The 16,364-nt window shown below is 37.3% G+C and overlaps 1 protein-coding gene across 5 annotated transcripts in view; it reads right to left on the bottom strand.

Annotated features, from left to right (window-relative positions):
- ITCH (itchy E3 ubiquitin protein ligase) overlaps window positions 1–16,364 on the bottom strand; it is a 118,261-nt gene that overhangs the window by 3,430 nt on the left and 98,467 nt on the right. For all 5 annotated transcript variants that reach the window (XM_028118667.2, XM_028118666.2, XM_028118672.2 and 2 more), the window contains 8 exons: window positions 15,168–15,256; window positions 13,283–13,442; window positions 12,912–13,045; window positions 12,451–12,591; window positions 10,524–10,644; window positions 9,977–10,081; window positions 6,663–6,759; window positions 1,565–1,637 (listed from right to left, as the gene is read on the bottom strand). In XM_028118667.2, coding sequence (XP_027974468.1) covers window positions 1,565–1,637; window positions 6,663–6,759; window positions 9,977–10,081; window positions 10,524–10,644; window positions 12,451–12,591; window positions 12,912–13,045; window positions 13,283–13,442; window positions 15,168–15,256 — 920 coding nt within the window. The remainder of the gene's footprint in view (window positions 1–1,564; window positions 1,638–6,662; window positions 6,760–9,976; window positions 10,082–10,523; window positions 10,645–12,450; window positions 12,592–12,911; window positions 13,046–13,282; window positions 13,443–15,167; window positions 15,257–16,364) is intronic.

The raw sequence follows: 16,364 nt of genomic DNA, 5'->3' as shown, positions 1-16,364 counted from the left end.
ACAGTTTCTACTGAATGCATATGACTTTCACACCATCATAAAGTCAAGAAATCTTAAGTCAAACCATCTTAAGTCAGGGACTGTCTGTGTACTACTTAAACAGTTTTCTGCTTTAATATCTGATACTCTATTCCTACTGAATTTCTCTGTCCTATTCTTGGCTGTGAGGTTTTAAAGGGCATCTTCTAATTTGGGGCCATATTATTATCACCTTTATAAGGTAGTGAGTTTGCCATAAGGCTCTGGCCCCTCTGCTATATTTTAAGGATAAGGCCTAGGCAGATGTTTGACATCAGAAGAAATCATGCTATCCACAAAGGGAAAATAAATCTACGGTCGTAACTTTTGTTATTTCTTGCAAATGAAAACCTGGAACTTAAGTAATGAGGCTGGGTTTTGTGTGTGACTGAGATAAACTGTTCACAGGAGTGTAATGGTTCAATCTGTTCCAAGTTAGAAAAAATCAAATAAAAAATGTATTTGTACATGTGTACAAGATGAATGTACAAAAATCAACTGTACTTCTGTACACCAGCAATGAATAATCTTAACAATCTGAAATGAAATTAAGAAAACAATTCCATTTATAATAGCTTCAAAAAGAATAAAGTGCTTTCCCCCAAACTGATCTACACATTCAAAGCAATTTGTATCAAAATCCCAGTTGACCTCTTTGTAGAAATGGACAAGCTGATCCTAAAATTCATATGGAAATCCAAAGGCCTTAGAATAGCCAAAACAATCTTGAAAAAGTTGGGAGAATTCATACCTCCTAATTTCAAAACTCATTACAAAGCTATAGTAATCAAGACAGTGTGGTACTACCATTAAGGAAAGGCAAATATATCAACGGAATAGAACTGGGAATCCCGAAATAAACCCATGTATTTATGGTCAACTGATTTTCAACAAATGTGCCAATGTTATATTTTAAAAACTATGTGTATGTATATGAATGAAAATATAAAGGAACAGACACTAAAACAAGTATAAAGGGCAGATGGGAGAAATAAAGGAATATCCAGCAAGGTTACGGAAATGTCTCACAAAATAAAGGTCAAATATTGTTGATGTTAGGTGGGATTCCAACATACTGTATCTGAATTAAAATTAGCATTGTTTTTAGTTCTGTACATTTTTGGAAATGTGGTTAAGTTACATTTATAATGAGAAAATATTTCTGTTCTCCCAAAAGCTATGAAAGCTTGATTTCTTCTGCTTCCAGAGAAAAGTTAAAAGTTTTCCTAGTATCACATTAAAAAAAATTCAGGGGTAGGAAAAGGGACTGACTACAAATGGGCATAAGGGATCATTCTGGAGTGACAGAAATAATCTAAAATTGGTTGATGGTTACTACTCTGTAGATCTACTAAATATCACTGAATTTAAATGAGTAACCTTATGATCTTTAGTTTTAACTGTACATAAGTTATGCTTCGATAAAGCTATTATAAGTAATTCAATACCATGGGGAAATACTTCATTTCTAATTTCCAACAGGCTTTAATATCTACAGGGTAACTGGAAAAAGGCTATTTTCTCTACTCTTTCTGATTTTACTTACCACGTATGACTTCTGGGCAACCAATTTTCTTTTCCAACTTTTTCAATGCAGAATTTTTGTGGTCCATTGCTCCCTAAAACAGTGAAATCATCAATAGTTTGATACTCAATGGTTCTCAAATTGTGACCCCCCTCAGTCGAGCAGCATCAGCATCACCCGGGGAACTTGTAAGAACCACAAAACTGGGGCTCCTGGGTGTCTCAGTCAGTTGAGCATCCAACTCTTGATTTCAGCTTAGGTCATGATCTCAGGGTTGTGAAATCAAGCCCTGCATCAGGCTCCGTGCTCAGCGTGGAATCTACTTGGGTTTTTCTCTCTCCCTCTCCCTCTGCCCATCTCTCCACTTGTGCATGCTCTGTCTCTAAAATAAATACAATCTTTAAAAGGAAAAAAAAACCCCCACAAATCCATAGGCCCTACCCAAAGCCTACTGAACTGAATCAGTAGTTTGTGTTTGAACAGGCTTCCAAGTGATTTTTTTTAAAAGGTTTTAGTGTTTTTTTTTTTTTAAGATTTTATTTATTTATTTATTTGAGAGAGAGCATGAGAGAGAGAGCATGAGAGGGGGGAGGGTCAGAGGGAGAAGCAGACTCCCCGCTGAGCAGGGAGCCCGATGCAGGACTTGATCCCGGGACTCCAGGATCATGACCTGAGCCGAAGGCAGTCGCTTAACCAACTGAGCCACACAGGCGCCCCCAAGTGATTCTGATGAGTACTAAAGTTTGAGAACCATTTTGTTAATGTATGCCCAAGAGACGAAAATGCAGTTTTATCTGGCACTCCTTTGCCGGAATAAGAGAATGCTATAACTAGTATACCTCACCTAATAACAGAATACCTAAAAAGCTTAATTTTAGCTTTAAACACAAGAGGAAAACTACAATCCACTGTCTTATACAATAAAACTTTATTTAAATATAACCTAGTGAATTCAGTATTTTTTTTTTTTTAAAGATTTTATTTATTTGACAGAGAGAGACACAGCGAGAGAGGGAACACAAGCAGGGGGAGTGGGAGAGGGAGAAGCAGACCCCCCCCCCCCCCGCCGAGCAGGGAGCCCGATGTGGGGCTCGATCCCAGGACTCTGGGATCATGACCCGAGCCGAAGGCAGTCGCTTAACCAACTGAGCCACCCAGGGGCCCCTAGTGAATTCAGTATTAACAATGCTTGTGCTTATAGGTCCTGCAGAACCCTTATACACTTAGACCCACTTCTTGTCTCTCCTCTCAGTTACCTTCTGTTACAGAGTGAATGGTGATCCTAAAGCACTGGTTTTCTAAAAGGTCACTACCAATCCCTAGAAAACATTTATTGGTAGTCACAATGACTGGTGGTGTTACTGGACTTTAGAAGGGGCCAGGCAAACTAAATGTTCTGCAATGTGTGAGACAGTCATACTCAAAGAATATTCTTATGTTCTCATGTCCCTCTTGACCAGTACAAATGTGCATTGGTAGTACTTCTGATTTAATAACATCAAAGTATTTACATAAGCAGTTATGTGAAAAGCCCAGTAAGACAGGAAATGGTGATTATGAAAAAGGATAGTTAAAATTATCAAGTTCAAAATTATGTTAACTCACTCTGAACATTCTCTCTACTCAATACAGCATTTCTAACCACAAAGATAGAATGTTTTAATAGTGCTAATTAGTATGTAACAGAAGAGTCTGGACTGCATTCAAAAGACAAAGAATCAAATATTAAAAGAGAGAAATAGGAAATGACAGGATCTTAGTGAATTTCACCAATAAAGGCTATCTTACAAATATGTCATCTCATCCTAAATGCTTTCTAAAACTTTATGGAATGGTAAGACCTCAAGTTGTATATATTATATATACTGAAATTATTTTTAGGTTGCCTGCTGTTTTCAATCTTATTCTGACATTGCCCCTAAACCACACAAGTTCTATGTGGACTCTTGCACCTATGTGCCTATTTTCAATCCATTTCAACTTTCAAATAATACGGTCTCTGAGGACTTTTTATGTATCAGAGTCTTGGCCTGTGGCGGAATTTCATCATAGACACCACCTCATTTTTCTCTACTTTGATCATCTGTAATTTATTTTGGCAGGTCTATTATCCCTACTTCATTTAGATTATTTCCCTGTTTTTCTTTCTTCTTCTTTTTTTTTTAAGTAGGCTCCACATCCAGCATGGAGCCCAGTGTGGGGCCTGAGCTCACAACCATGAGGTCAAGACCTGAGCCAAGATCAAGAGTTGGATGCTACACCGACTGAGCCACCCAGGTGTCCCTCCCTTTTTTTCTTAATCATATTTAAGTCTATTATTTCTTGCCCTTTCTTTTCTTTTTTTTATTTAAATATTTTATTATTTATTTGACAGAGAGCACAGGCAGAGGGAGGGAGGGGGAGAAGCAGGCTCCCTGTTGAGCAAGGAGCCCGACGTGGGACTCGATCCCAGGACCCTGGGATCATGACCAGGGCCGAAGGCAGCCACTTCACCGACTGAGCCACCCAGGCATCCCTATTTTTTTTTTTAAAGATTTTATTTATTTATGGGACAGAGAGAGACATAGCGAGAGAGGGAACACAAGCAGGGGGAGTGGGAGAGGGAGAAGCAAGCTTCCCACAGAGCAGGGAGCCCAATGTGGGGCTTGATCTCAGGACCCTGAGATTATGACCCAAGCCGAAGGCAGATGCTTAACAACTGAGCCACCCAGGTGCCCCTCTTTTATTTTTTTTAAAAGATTTTTTTATTTGTCAGAAAAAGTGAGTGAACAAGTAGGGGGAGCAGCAGGGAGAGGGAGACGCAGGTGAGCAGGGAGCCTGATGCGGGGCTCGATCCCAGGACCCCGGGATTATGACCTGAGCTGAAGGCAGACACTTAACCAACTGAGCCACCCAGATGTCTCTATTTCTTGCTCTTTCTATCTGTTCTTTCATATTCTAGTGTTTCTTATAAAGGTTTCTGATCTTATCTTAAAACCAAACCTTTTAAGTAGGAACAAGTATCTATTAACTAGTATCTTCTAACAGTTGTTCCCAAATACACATTGATTGAAATAAATATTTCATTATAAGTCACTTAAAAATTTTCTATGTATTTTTTTTGAGTTTGTAGGTACTTTTATTTAATGTCTACCAATTTTATTCCAGAATATTGTAGAGGATATTATAAATATTTGTTATAGAAGTGGGATGTTAGATCTGTCAAGGTTGAGAACCATCACATTACATTGTTATATACATCATTCTTATAACTTTCTCCTCCTACACTGGGTGGAAGGTTAAACTAGATGGCCTCTAAAAGTCTATGAACCACAATCTCCTCTTGGCCTTCCACAGGTATCCTCCTGTGTTTAGATAGCTCCACCCAACCCAAATATTATTCCCAAGAGCAGACCTAGTTCTCATCTCTTAAATGATCAGATCTCTAGTTTATACTGAAGCTTACACCAGTTTTTTCCTCATTTTGGTCATTACCTTACTTCCTGAACCACCAACATGGTTTTTCTTTTTCAAATTAAGAGAGCCTTCTCAAAAGGTGCCCCTCTCCGAAAACTTAGTAATAATAAACCTTCTCTGAGACCTCTCTGGCGCTGGATTAAAAATCTCCTTTCTATATTGCTTCTGAGAGACCAGAATATTTATTTCTCCTCTTTCCTCTCTGGGCTCCAAATTCTTTAAGTCTGCCTCTAGGCTATTTGTCTCATCCCTAAATACAGGTGTTTCTAAGCATCAGCCCTCTACTCTTTGTATTCTATTTCTGCATAAGCCAACCTGTTCTAATAGCTTCAAGTGTCATTGCTCTACTCTTACCTCTAAACTCCTACTTTGCCAACACCTACTGAACTGCCCCTCTGGGTCCCTGGTTTTCTTCTGATTGTCTGGCAGTTGCCTTGAACTCAAGAGGTTCTTTTTTTTTTTTAAAGATTTTATTGATTTGACAGAGAGAGACACAGCGAGAGAGGAACACAAGCTCGAGGGAGAGAGGGAGAAGCAGGCTTCCTGCCGAGCAGGGAGCCCAATATGGGGCTCGAACCCAGGACCCTGGGATCATGACCTGAGCCGAAGGCAGACGCTTAACGACTGAGCCACCCAGGCGCCCCTCAAGAGGTTCTAAGCCACTCATTATCTTCCCTCAAAACCTCTAAACCATGTTCTTTACACTTTACAACTTCTCCATTTCTCTATTTTTCAAAACATGGTTTTATCCTTGGCATTCTTCCTTTATGTCTCATCTTCTAATCAAGTTCTATTTCTACATTTGAAACTTCTCTAGCATTTATCCCTTCTTTTCCATCCCTACCTCCATCTCCTAAGATCAATTGCTCCAATATTTTCTTCCTCTCTTCAGGGTTTCCCTTATCCTTTAATGCATGCTATACCTTGCTATCAAATCTTCCTAATATGCAGCTTCAGCAAGTTTTCCTCTCTTCACAAGTTTCCACAGCTTCCAACACCCTCAGAGTAATGTCCAAAATTCTTCTCGTCTGGCTTTTAGTCACTGTATCCAAAAATTGCCTACTTAGTTCTTCAGTTCTCTCTGCTTCAGCTGAAATAGGCTTAGGGATCATAACTTCTGTTCTCCTGTGGTACTTGGCATAATGCTGGTCTTAAAGATTTAATTTACTTTATTTACTATCAGTCACAAAAGTATTTTCATGGTCATTCATTTCCAAACAACACACATTTCGATCAGTGACTACTACGTGACAAGCACTATGCTAGGCACCAGAAATAAAAAGATGAAGATATGGATCTGTATCTCAAGGAGCTCCAGGTATAATAGAGAAGTGTTAAGCACATCATTAAAATATAATACAACCAACAGTGCCTGGCTCATAGGAGACACTAAAATGTTTGCCAATGACTGAATGACCAGAGATTTACATACAGAATATTGCTATCCTACGAAGTTAAAATGTGGGATCCAGTCTTAGGGTTAAAAATTTCTAGAGGTAAGGACTACAAAGTGAATTAATAGTTTATACAAATCTAGGTTAACTGTGACTGGTTAGGAAAATGTCTATTTTTTGTTATTTCTGGTAAGTTTTATACATGCTGATTTGATATAACCATGTGATAAACAATTTTCTGTACAGGAAAAGTGATCCTGTATACATACCCATGAGGTCAGCAAATCCTCCAACTGGCAACCGGCAGGTTCCAGTAACAAACTGCAGAAGTCTCATTCTCTTCTCATTATCAATTTCTTTAACAAACTGTTAAAAAAAACAGCACACACACATGAAGATATATATATATATGGTCCTATATTACGTTTAGCATAAGCAAGAATGAAAAACGATCATTTCAGGGCGCCTGGGTGGCTCAGTTGGTTAAGCGACTGCCTTCGGCTCAGGTCATGATCCTGGAGTCCCGGGATCGAGTCCCGCATCGGGCTCCCTGCTCAGCGGGGAGTCTGCTTCTCCCTCTGACCCTCTCCCCTCTCATGCTCTCTATCTCATTCTCTCTCTCAAATAAACAAACAAATAAATAAATAAATCTTTAAAAAAAAAAAAGAAAAAAAAAAGATCATTTCAAATGAATTCCCAGTGTTAGATGCACTAGATAATGACTATACCCCATCACTGTGGTTGGAGGAACTTCTCCATGTTTGTCAAAGCCCTGCCAACCTTCCCCTATATAAATCTTAGGACCACATCCTTTCAGGGAGACAGAAAGAGAAAGGTGCCCTCTGCCTAAGAGCTCCCTACTCACAAAGTCTCAAGATTAGCTCTTTTAGAGCAGCCCCTTATTTTACCTCCCAGATATGCTTGTCCTATAGGATATTCATGTGGTTACATGGGACACAGAGCTTGAGTCAGTATGGACTTTTTAGTTTTATGAACAAATGAGATCAAGCTCATAGAACTCTGATCCAGATATATCCCAATAACCTCCTTCTCTCAACTTCTCTAGGTTTTGGTGTAGCTATACACTATCAAAATCAGGTGGCTTTCAACTCCCACAACTCTGGTTCAAAACATTAGGTTTATGGAAGATACTTTCTGGCCTGTAGCACAAGTATTTTGACTCAGCCAAATATTTTCTGTGAATAATTTTTATCCTATTGTACTACTGTCAAGTATTTTAAAAGGCTAATCCTATTTGCTATAGAAGCTCAGTCTATTTGGGTTTCTTATGAATTTCTTTACATATAAGTAACAGACATTTAAAAATTTTTTATTTATTGTGGTAAAATACATATAACATAAAATTTACCATTTTAAGCACACAATTCAATGGCATTAAGTATGTTCACAGTACTGTATAACTATTACCACTATTTCCAGAATTTTATCATCCTAAACAAAAACTCTGAATTCACGAAACTTATTTCCTCATCCCCAACAGCCCTTGTTAGCCTCTATTCTACTTTGTCTCTATGAATTTGCCTATTCTAGATACCTCATATAAATGGAATCATACAACATTTATACCTTTGTGACTGGCTTATTTCACTCAGCATAATATTCTTAAGGTTCACCCCTGTTGTAGCCTATCAGAATTTCCTTTCTCCTGAGGGTTGCTGGAGTGGAGGGGGGTGGGAGGGATGGGGTGGCTGGGTGATGGACACTGGGGAGGGTATGAGCTGTGGGGAGTGCAGTATATTAAGACTGATAAATCACAGACCTGGACCCCTGAAACAAATATTACATTATATGTTACTACTACTACTACTACTACAAGAATCTCCTTTCTCTTTAAGGCTGGATAATATTCCATTGTATGTGTATACTACATTTTGTTTATCCATTCATCTGTTGATGGACACAAGTTGCTTCTACCTTTTGGCTACTGTGAATAACGCTGTTATGAACATAGGTATACAGTATGTGTTTGAGTGCTTGCTTTCACTTCTTCTGGGTATACCTAGGAGAACTGCTGGATATGTTAATTTATGTTTAGCTTTCTGGGGAGCCATCAAATTGTTTTCCACAGTTGTGCACCACTTTACATTCCCACCAGCAATGCAGGAGAGTTCCAGTTTCTCTACATCCTCAACAAGGATGATTATTATTTTTTTTTTTTAAAGATTTTATTTATTTATTCATGAGAGACAGAGAGAGCGGGAGAGAGAGAGAGAAGCAGAGGGAGAAGCAGGCTCCCAAGGAGCAGGGAGCCCGATGCGGGACTCGATCCCAGGACCCTGGGATCATGACCTGAGCCGAAGGCAGACGCTTAACCATCTGAGCCACCGAGGCGCCCTATTTTCTGTTTCTTGATAATAACCATGACAGTAATGGATATGAAATAGTATCTCATTGTGGTTTTGATCTGCACTTCCCTAATGATTAGTGATTTGCGCATCTTCTCTTGTGCTTATAGCAGGTATTTTTTGAAGACACATCATTATGATTCCAAACCAGGATGCTCCCTTACATTTTGCCTTCTAAACATTATATAATTCTTAATGAGGTACGAATGATGAAAACCATACTTGAGACAGTTCCATAATATTCCAAAAGTATTTAGATCAAATGCAGGGGAATCATCATTTGAAGTTGTCTTATACCCTCGGCAAAGGTGCAAGGTGTGTGTTGCTTTACTCAGCAATAGTTTTTTAAAAATACTGTTATAATCTTTTTTTAAAATTTTAATTCCAGTATAATTAATATACAGTATTATACTAGTTTCAGGGGTACAATAGTGATTCAACAATTCTATACATTACTCAGTGCTCATCATGATGAGTGTACTCTTAACCCCCTTCACCTATTTCACCCATCCCTCCACCCACCTCCCCTCTGGTAACCATCAGTTTGTTCTCTCTAGTTAAGAATCTGTTTTTTTGGTTTGTCTTTTTTTTTTTTTTAAAGATTTATTTATTTGAGAGAGAGAGACACAGCGAGAGAGGGAACACAAACAGGGGCAGTGGGAGAGGGAGAAGCAGGCTTCCTGCCGAGCAGGGAGCCCAAAGCAGGGCTCGATCCCAGGAACCTGGGACCACGACCCAAGCCAAAGGCAGACACTGAAAGACTGAGCCACCCAGGCGCCCCTGTCTGTTTCTTAAATTCCACATGAGTGAAATCACATGGTATTTGTCTTTTTCTGGCTGACTTATTTCACTTAGTATTACACCCTCTAGATCCATTCATGATATTGCAAATGGCAAGAGTCCAGTCTTTTTTTTTTTTCAAGATTTCATTCTTTTGTATAGCTGAGTAATATTCCAGTGATATACACCCACACACACATTTATGTATATATACATACACACATAGACCACATCTTGATCCATTCATCTATCAATGGACAGTTGGGCTGTTTCTATAACTTAGCAATTGTATAATCTATTCATTTATTATAATACATAGGATGGAAAAAGGGGCCTGAATATACTGGTACATTTTGTTCTGTGACTTTCTTCCATATGTGATAAGCAATTTCTAAAAAATTATGATGTTCTGCCAACAGAAATAAACTGAGACAAACCTGCCAAAACCACATGATTTGTTTGCTTGTCCTAGTGTAATGACGGTAGATGGCATGTCTTTGCCAGTCATTCAAATCAATCTCTTGCATTCCACATAAAAGGACCTTTGGAGAGTAAAAAAAAATTCTTTACAGCCTATATAAAACTGCTAGACAAATAGAAGACTAATATTCAACAACTTTCAAAAAACAAATTAATCAGAGGCTTAGGCTTATAAACTGCTTCAAGAATTGTATCTACATTACTTATGAAGGTTGAGTTTCCATGGATAGTGTCATATATACACATATTCAAAAAGAAATACACATATTCAGGTAAGTAAGTCATTCATTGTAGAGAGGTTCTGATAGTAATTCTTTTTGGAGGGTAACACTTTTATATATTTGATAAATTACGGACTTTTTAAACCACTAGGGATGCTTCAAAACATCCTGCTAGCATAAAAAATACTATTGCTCCTGGAAAGATGAGAAAGTGAGCTGAAAGCAGACACCTGAAGGCATTATTTACCAGCATGCTGCAGAGGAAATAAGAAAAACTCATTACCTCTAATTCCTTTGCATCAAAGTATTGCAAATACTGCTGGGGAAGAATTTCATTAAAGCCCTCAAAGAAAGCTTGTGTCTGTTCTTCAACACCTCGAGACAACCTCCATTCAGCTACCATTCTGGTAAATAAATATTAAAAAAGCTATCAGGAAGTTTAGATTTTACCTTTAAATTCTGAGTGTAAAAATAATTTTTAAAAACTTTATTATGAAAAACTTCAAATATTTATAAAAGTAGGATATAATGAGTCCTATGTATATCCCAGCTTCAACCCAACACCAATCTTATTTCATTATGCCCCTACCCATACCTAGAAATCATATACTATCATTTTAAACATAAATAATTCAGCATGTATCTCTGTAAGATAAAGTCTCATTTTGAAAACAATCACAATTCTATTATCACACAAAAAAGTAAACAATTCCTTTACAGCCAAGTATTCAGTGCTCAAATTCTGACTGACTCAATTTAACATACTGCTTCAATCAGCATCTAAAAAGGGGTCATACATTGTAAAAGTCTCTTAAGCTTTTAACTTATAGATACCCCCTTGCAATTTTTTTTTGAAAGAAAATACTTTTTTTGAAGATAGAGGACGTGCGTGCATGTGCGTGCATGCGAGAGCAACAGAGTGTGTGGTGCGGGGAGGTACTGAAGGTGAGGGAGAGAGAATCTCCAGCAGACTCCCTGCTGAGCAAGAAGCCGCAGCGGGGCTGGATCCCACCATCCTAAGATCATGACTGAGCCACCCAGGCGCCCCTTGAATGAAAATACTTTTAATGAAAATTCTTTACTAAATATTCTAGATTTTAACTTTGACTTTAAAAAAAGATTTTATTTATTTGAGAGATCGAGAGAGAGAGTACGAACAGGGGGAGAAGCAGAGGGAGAAGCAGACTCCCCACTGAGCAGGGAGCCCAATGCAGGGCTTGATCCCAAGACCCCAGGATCATGACCTGAGCCAAAAGCAGACGTTTAATGGACTGAGCCACCCAGGCGCCCCTTGAGGTTCTTTTCAATGACTTGATATTACATGGCACAGTGGTTACAGAACTGGTATTTAAAAGAGTGATCTAGCACTATGTCTACTCTTAAAACTCCCACTTTTGGAGAAAAAGTGAAAGTTCTATATAACCAAAATTCTTTTTTATCCCTTTATAATCTTCAAATTGTGGTTAAACTGAAAATATACCAAGAAAGGTGTATAAAACTTATCAGTACCCATTAGATTAATTCTTTGTTTGAGTTAACCAGCAGGATACCCTGCTGCCTCCACAAGAATCTGTTACACCTTCCTATTGGTCTGCTGCCAGACTTGTTAAAAGAAATTTAGATTGTCTACTGAATATGGTCTTTAATTTCTTGTAATGGGGCTTCTTCATCTACCACTTGGATGTAGTTCTAACTGTTCTCTTAAGGGTTACTATAACTTATTAGTCTCCACATTTTCTAAAGATTTCTCATTTTCCTTGGCCTCTGAAATGCAGGACATGGCAGAATGGGGTATCAACTCTGAGCTGCCTGACAGCACCACTACACTTCCCTATTTACTATTTGTGACTTGTGCTTTCCAGCCTTCCCATCTCTGTTTATAACTTTTGTTCTCATTTCTGCACAACTGAATTCTCCCCAACCTTCAAAGCTTATATTAACTATCATCAGTTACTTGCTCCATGATTACAACTAAAAGAAATAATGTCTCCCTTCCTTGACTTCCCATACCACTTTCCTTGTTCCTCTATCAACACACTTGTAAGGTAGAAAAGGATCATGTCCTTGTTATATACGATCAGTTCTCATGATTAGTAAAAAGGCAAACATTATCTTTTGAAATACTGTCCACTAGTATTACTAGGCAATTATCAATGTGCAGCAGCCCAACAGAAACGCTAAAGTATGTTAAAAGGAGCATTCTCTCTCACCTGATATATTCCTCTTTATTTTCTTCTGTCACAAGAATATTTCCACCATTAGGTTTCAAATCATGACTCTTGATTTCACCTAAAATTTCTTTATCGACAGAGAAGTACATTTCCAAACCACATTCCTCAATATTGTTTTCTCTGCACAAATGAAATTAACACACTATTTGTTATACTAATTCAATCATATAAAAAGTATTTAAAGGATTGTGTTCTTCAATAATTACTATAAAACTATAGCATCAAAATAATAAGAAAACTGGAGAGATTATACTCTGAAGTCATATTTTTACCTAATATATTGGGTGTATTCTGTAAAATCTATTGTATTAAAAAACAAAACAAGTTTAATATTTAAATTCAATAAACCAACTGCATGCTTACAGTTTGGATAAGCTACCAACACCATAATGAAAGCATATAAGACTATATTTTGATAAATTAAATGGAAACAAACTTACTTAACCCAGATGAGAGAATTGTAAAATTCTGGATCAATAGATTCTAAATCCTTGAGTCCAACTGGTTTGTTCAATATACGCTTATAGAATGGCAAAGAAAAACCTGTGTCTATGAATTTCCCATGGAACAGAGCCTATATGAGAAGAAAATAATACCACTTATGATTATTTTATAATAGAATGTTAGATGAATTCTTCCCTGAAAGCTCCCGTCATCTATTATGCCACATTTTTGGGAAAAGGGCAAAGATAACAAACCAATCTTAAAAAATGTCTTAGTGATGAGAAAATTTCAAATGAGAAGGTTAAAGAAACAAGGCTTTAGTAGTGCTGAGTTAGCAAAGTAAACCCAGTTCTCCACCTGTACTTACCATGGCAATAAACCTGCCAATAAAACGAAAATATTTCAGGTGATCTGGATTGATGTAAGAAGCAGGATTAATCTGCAAGCAGTAGTTATCTTTCCCTGCATATTCAAACAGGCAATACATTGGGTTCAACACCTCGTGTGACAAAAGAAAGAACCACTCTCTGAAATCAAAAGAAAATTTAGGGTGAAAAAACCATGCCAACAAATCAAAGAGCAGTGCTACAAAGTTCTCAGGGATCTACACTCCTCAGCTGGTGATAGTTTTCTAATCCCATGTTGATTTTGAACTGCATCTGTTCAAACAGACATCTAGTTTACAGAGATGATATTTACACACTGCATATTATATTTCAAAGAATCTAAGACATCATCGACTTAAAAGACACCATTATTTGCCAAGCCACTAAAAATTTTTCTAATTGTGATACATATCCCAATGTCAGAGACGTTAAAATATGAGTCTTAGAATCAATGAAATACTATATAGAGGCCAAGTTTAAAATTCACTATTAACCCATGTAGTTAGAGCAGCTGAAAGAAGTCTAATATTACCCCATCTGTTACTAAACCTCACAGTATTCCTCATCAAATGCCACTGCTCTCTAAATTTTAGGTAAATATGAAAAAACTTCAAATTTCACGAAGACAATAAAACACTTAATCGAAGCTACTCATTCATTAGAAAAATGCTCTGAGGAGCTCTAATTCAACTGTTGTGAAAATACCAACCAATATTAACGTAAGATTATGGTTACTATATAACATGGGTGGGCCTGGTAGGTAGAATGGATCTGGGGCAATACAGATGATACTAGCTTGTGTCTGAGATTTCTTTTCGTGAGTTCATGGCCTCTGGTGGTAATGCTGCTTATACTTTAATACTATTTGATTTTCTAATTAAGAATAAATGATTGCCCTCCTCCTGAATTACCTTTAACTTATACAAAATTCAATGTTTCTATTCATATTTGTTATTAACCAGTGGTTATTTCATACATTTTGAAATGTGAACTTTAATACATAACATAAATAAGAACTACTAAAATGTAGCCATCATTTAGTGAGCACACAAAAATGGAGGGTCTGAACTAAGTCACTAATAAACACTATTTCTATTCTTCACAATAATCCTAGAAAACTAGATGTGACTATTCTTTTTTTTACAGATGGAAGAGATTTGCCCCAGGTTGTATTAATGAGTGCAGAAAAAGGATTCAAATCCAATCTTGACTCCAAAGTCCTTGCTTTCCACACTGCCACTGCTATGCAAGTATTTAACCTGATGTGCTATATTGTTATGGAATAAGCAAAGGAATTTCTTGAGTTTGTCTTCTAGGATTTGACTAGAAGCTCCAATATTAAGAAAGCAGAATTTAAAATTTTAACTCCTATTTTACACATCCCTCTGTATTCTTAAAACAGCTATATTAATCTCAGTTGGGAACTGAATGGCTATTATCTGTATCAATAATCTGTGATGGGGAAAATAACCTGATCACTATAGGGCCTTGTACGCTCGCTCTGTGGAACAAAAAAGAGGTGGTAGACTGAACACTGGCTTCTGGTTTGATGATACAAAGCTTGCATCCAGGCTCTACATCTTAGTTATGTGCTGTAGGTTAGTCTCTGAACCTTATTACCTATAAAATTCTATCTCACAGGGTTATCCTGAGGATTAAAATGAGTAATGTGGGGGAAATCAACTAGCAGCCCCTTAGAAAGTGCTGAATTAGTGTTTGCTGAACTTCTGTAGCTGCCAAATAAAGGTACAATAATTTGCTACATTCATTTTCCTGAAATAGAAGATTGAGAAAATACTTGCAAGCAAAGTGAATGATACCTTTGGAAGAAAGGAACTAAGTTCTGAGTATTCATATTATCACTACCTTGCTACACCTCCATAATCTAAACCTTCTTCTCCTGGAAAAATCACCCACAAACGTCTTCGCAGATCTTGGGGATTGAAGCTCATTATCTACAAAATAATAAAAGGATCGGTAAAAGCAGTTGTTGAAACATCATTCTACCACTTCCAGGTCTGAGATATTCTTCCTTACAGGTAACTTGAATTTCCCATGACACAGAATGGTGTTCGTGGTCTAGTCAGCACCATACATGCAGAAAATACATTAAAGTTTTATAATATTTTATAGATATTATACACATCTATATTTTAATATACCTTATAGATACATAATTTTCTTTTAAATAATCCTACTTTTGACTTATCAAGTTGCTTCTGTCACTTGCTTAGAGCTAACTGTGGGCATGGTCCTTTGTTAGGTCATTTGGGTGGTGAAGGGTTTGGTTTGGTTATGTTTGGGTTTGTTTTACAGCCAAAAGTACACAGAACAGCGTTTGGCTAACCTGGAAATGAAAACCAGTGGCTGCAGAAAGAATATAGTTAATTTTGGAAACTCATTCTCAGTGGAAACCTATAAATACCTGGAAAAATACTCAAATTTTGTGTCCTACTAGAGTGGTTAATAAGATCATCTTCATATTTGAAGGACAGCACCATTACTGAAATATAATGAGTAGATGATTTGGGTTTTTCCTTTGTAAAACTAATTACTTGCCTAAAATTGGGCCAAAGAACATTACAAATATTAATTATTCTTAGAAAACAAAGTGACAGGGCCTGGACAAAGAGAAGTGGACTTAATGCCTCTGTTTTATGAAATTAGAATGAACTCTCACACTAAATATCCAAAGAGGCCCAGTAAGTAACCTGCTTATGCCAGGGCTCAGTTCCCACAAAATAAATACATCACTTTCATGAATTCATATACCACTAAAAAAATCCCAGATATAACAAAAAATTCAATGCTTATGACAAATATTCTACAAATACTCTAGGTTAGGCACATAGCAATACAAATGACAGATATTAAAGGTTAAAACATTTGTTTTTGTTGGTTTGTTTCTTGCTCCCTTTGGCTATTCCTTGTCCCTAGGGCTGCTCCCCAAAACCTAGAGCTGTTTTTGATCTCTCTTGCTATTCCCCCAAACCTGAGACTGTTCCCCTTTGGAAATTCTGGTTGTTTTTTTTTTTGCCCTGTGTTTGATACTTTAGGATTTGC

The sequence above is a fragment of the Eumetopias jubatus genome, unplaced genomic scaffold (assembly GCF_037043125.1).
Source record: "Eumetopias jubatus isolate StellerSeaLion01/CBP00866 unplaced genomic scaffold, mEumJub1_p1.0 scaffold_9, whole genome shotgun sequence".
Lineage (NCBI taxonomy): Eukaryota > Metazoa > Chordata > Mammalia > Carnivora > Otariidae > Eumetopias > Eumetopias jubatus.
This window is presented reverse-complemented; position numbering and strand designations above follow the sequence as displayed.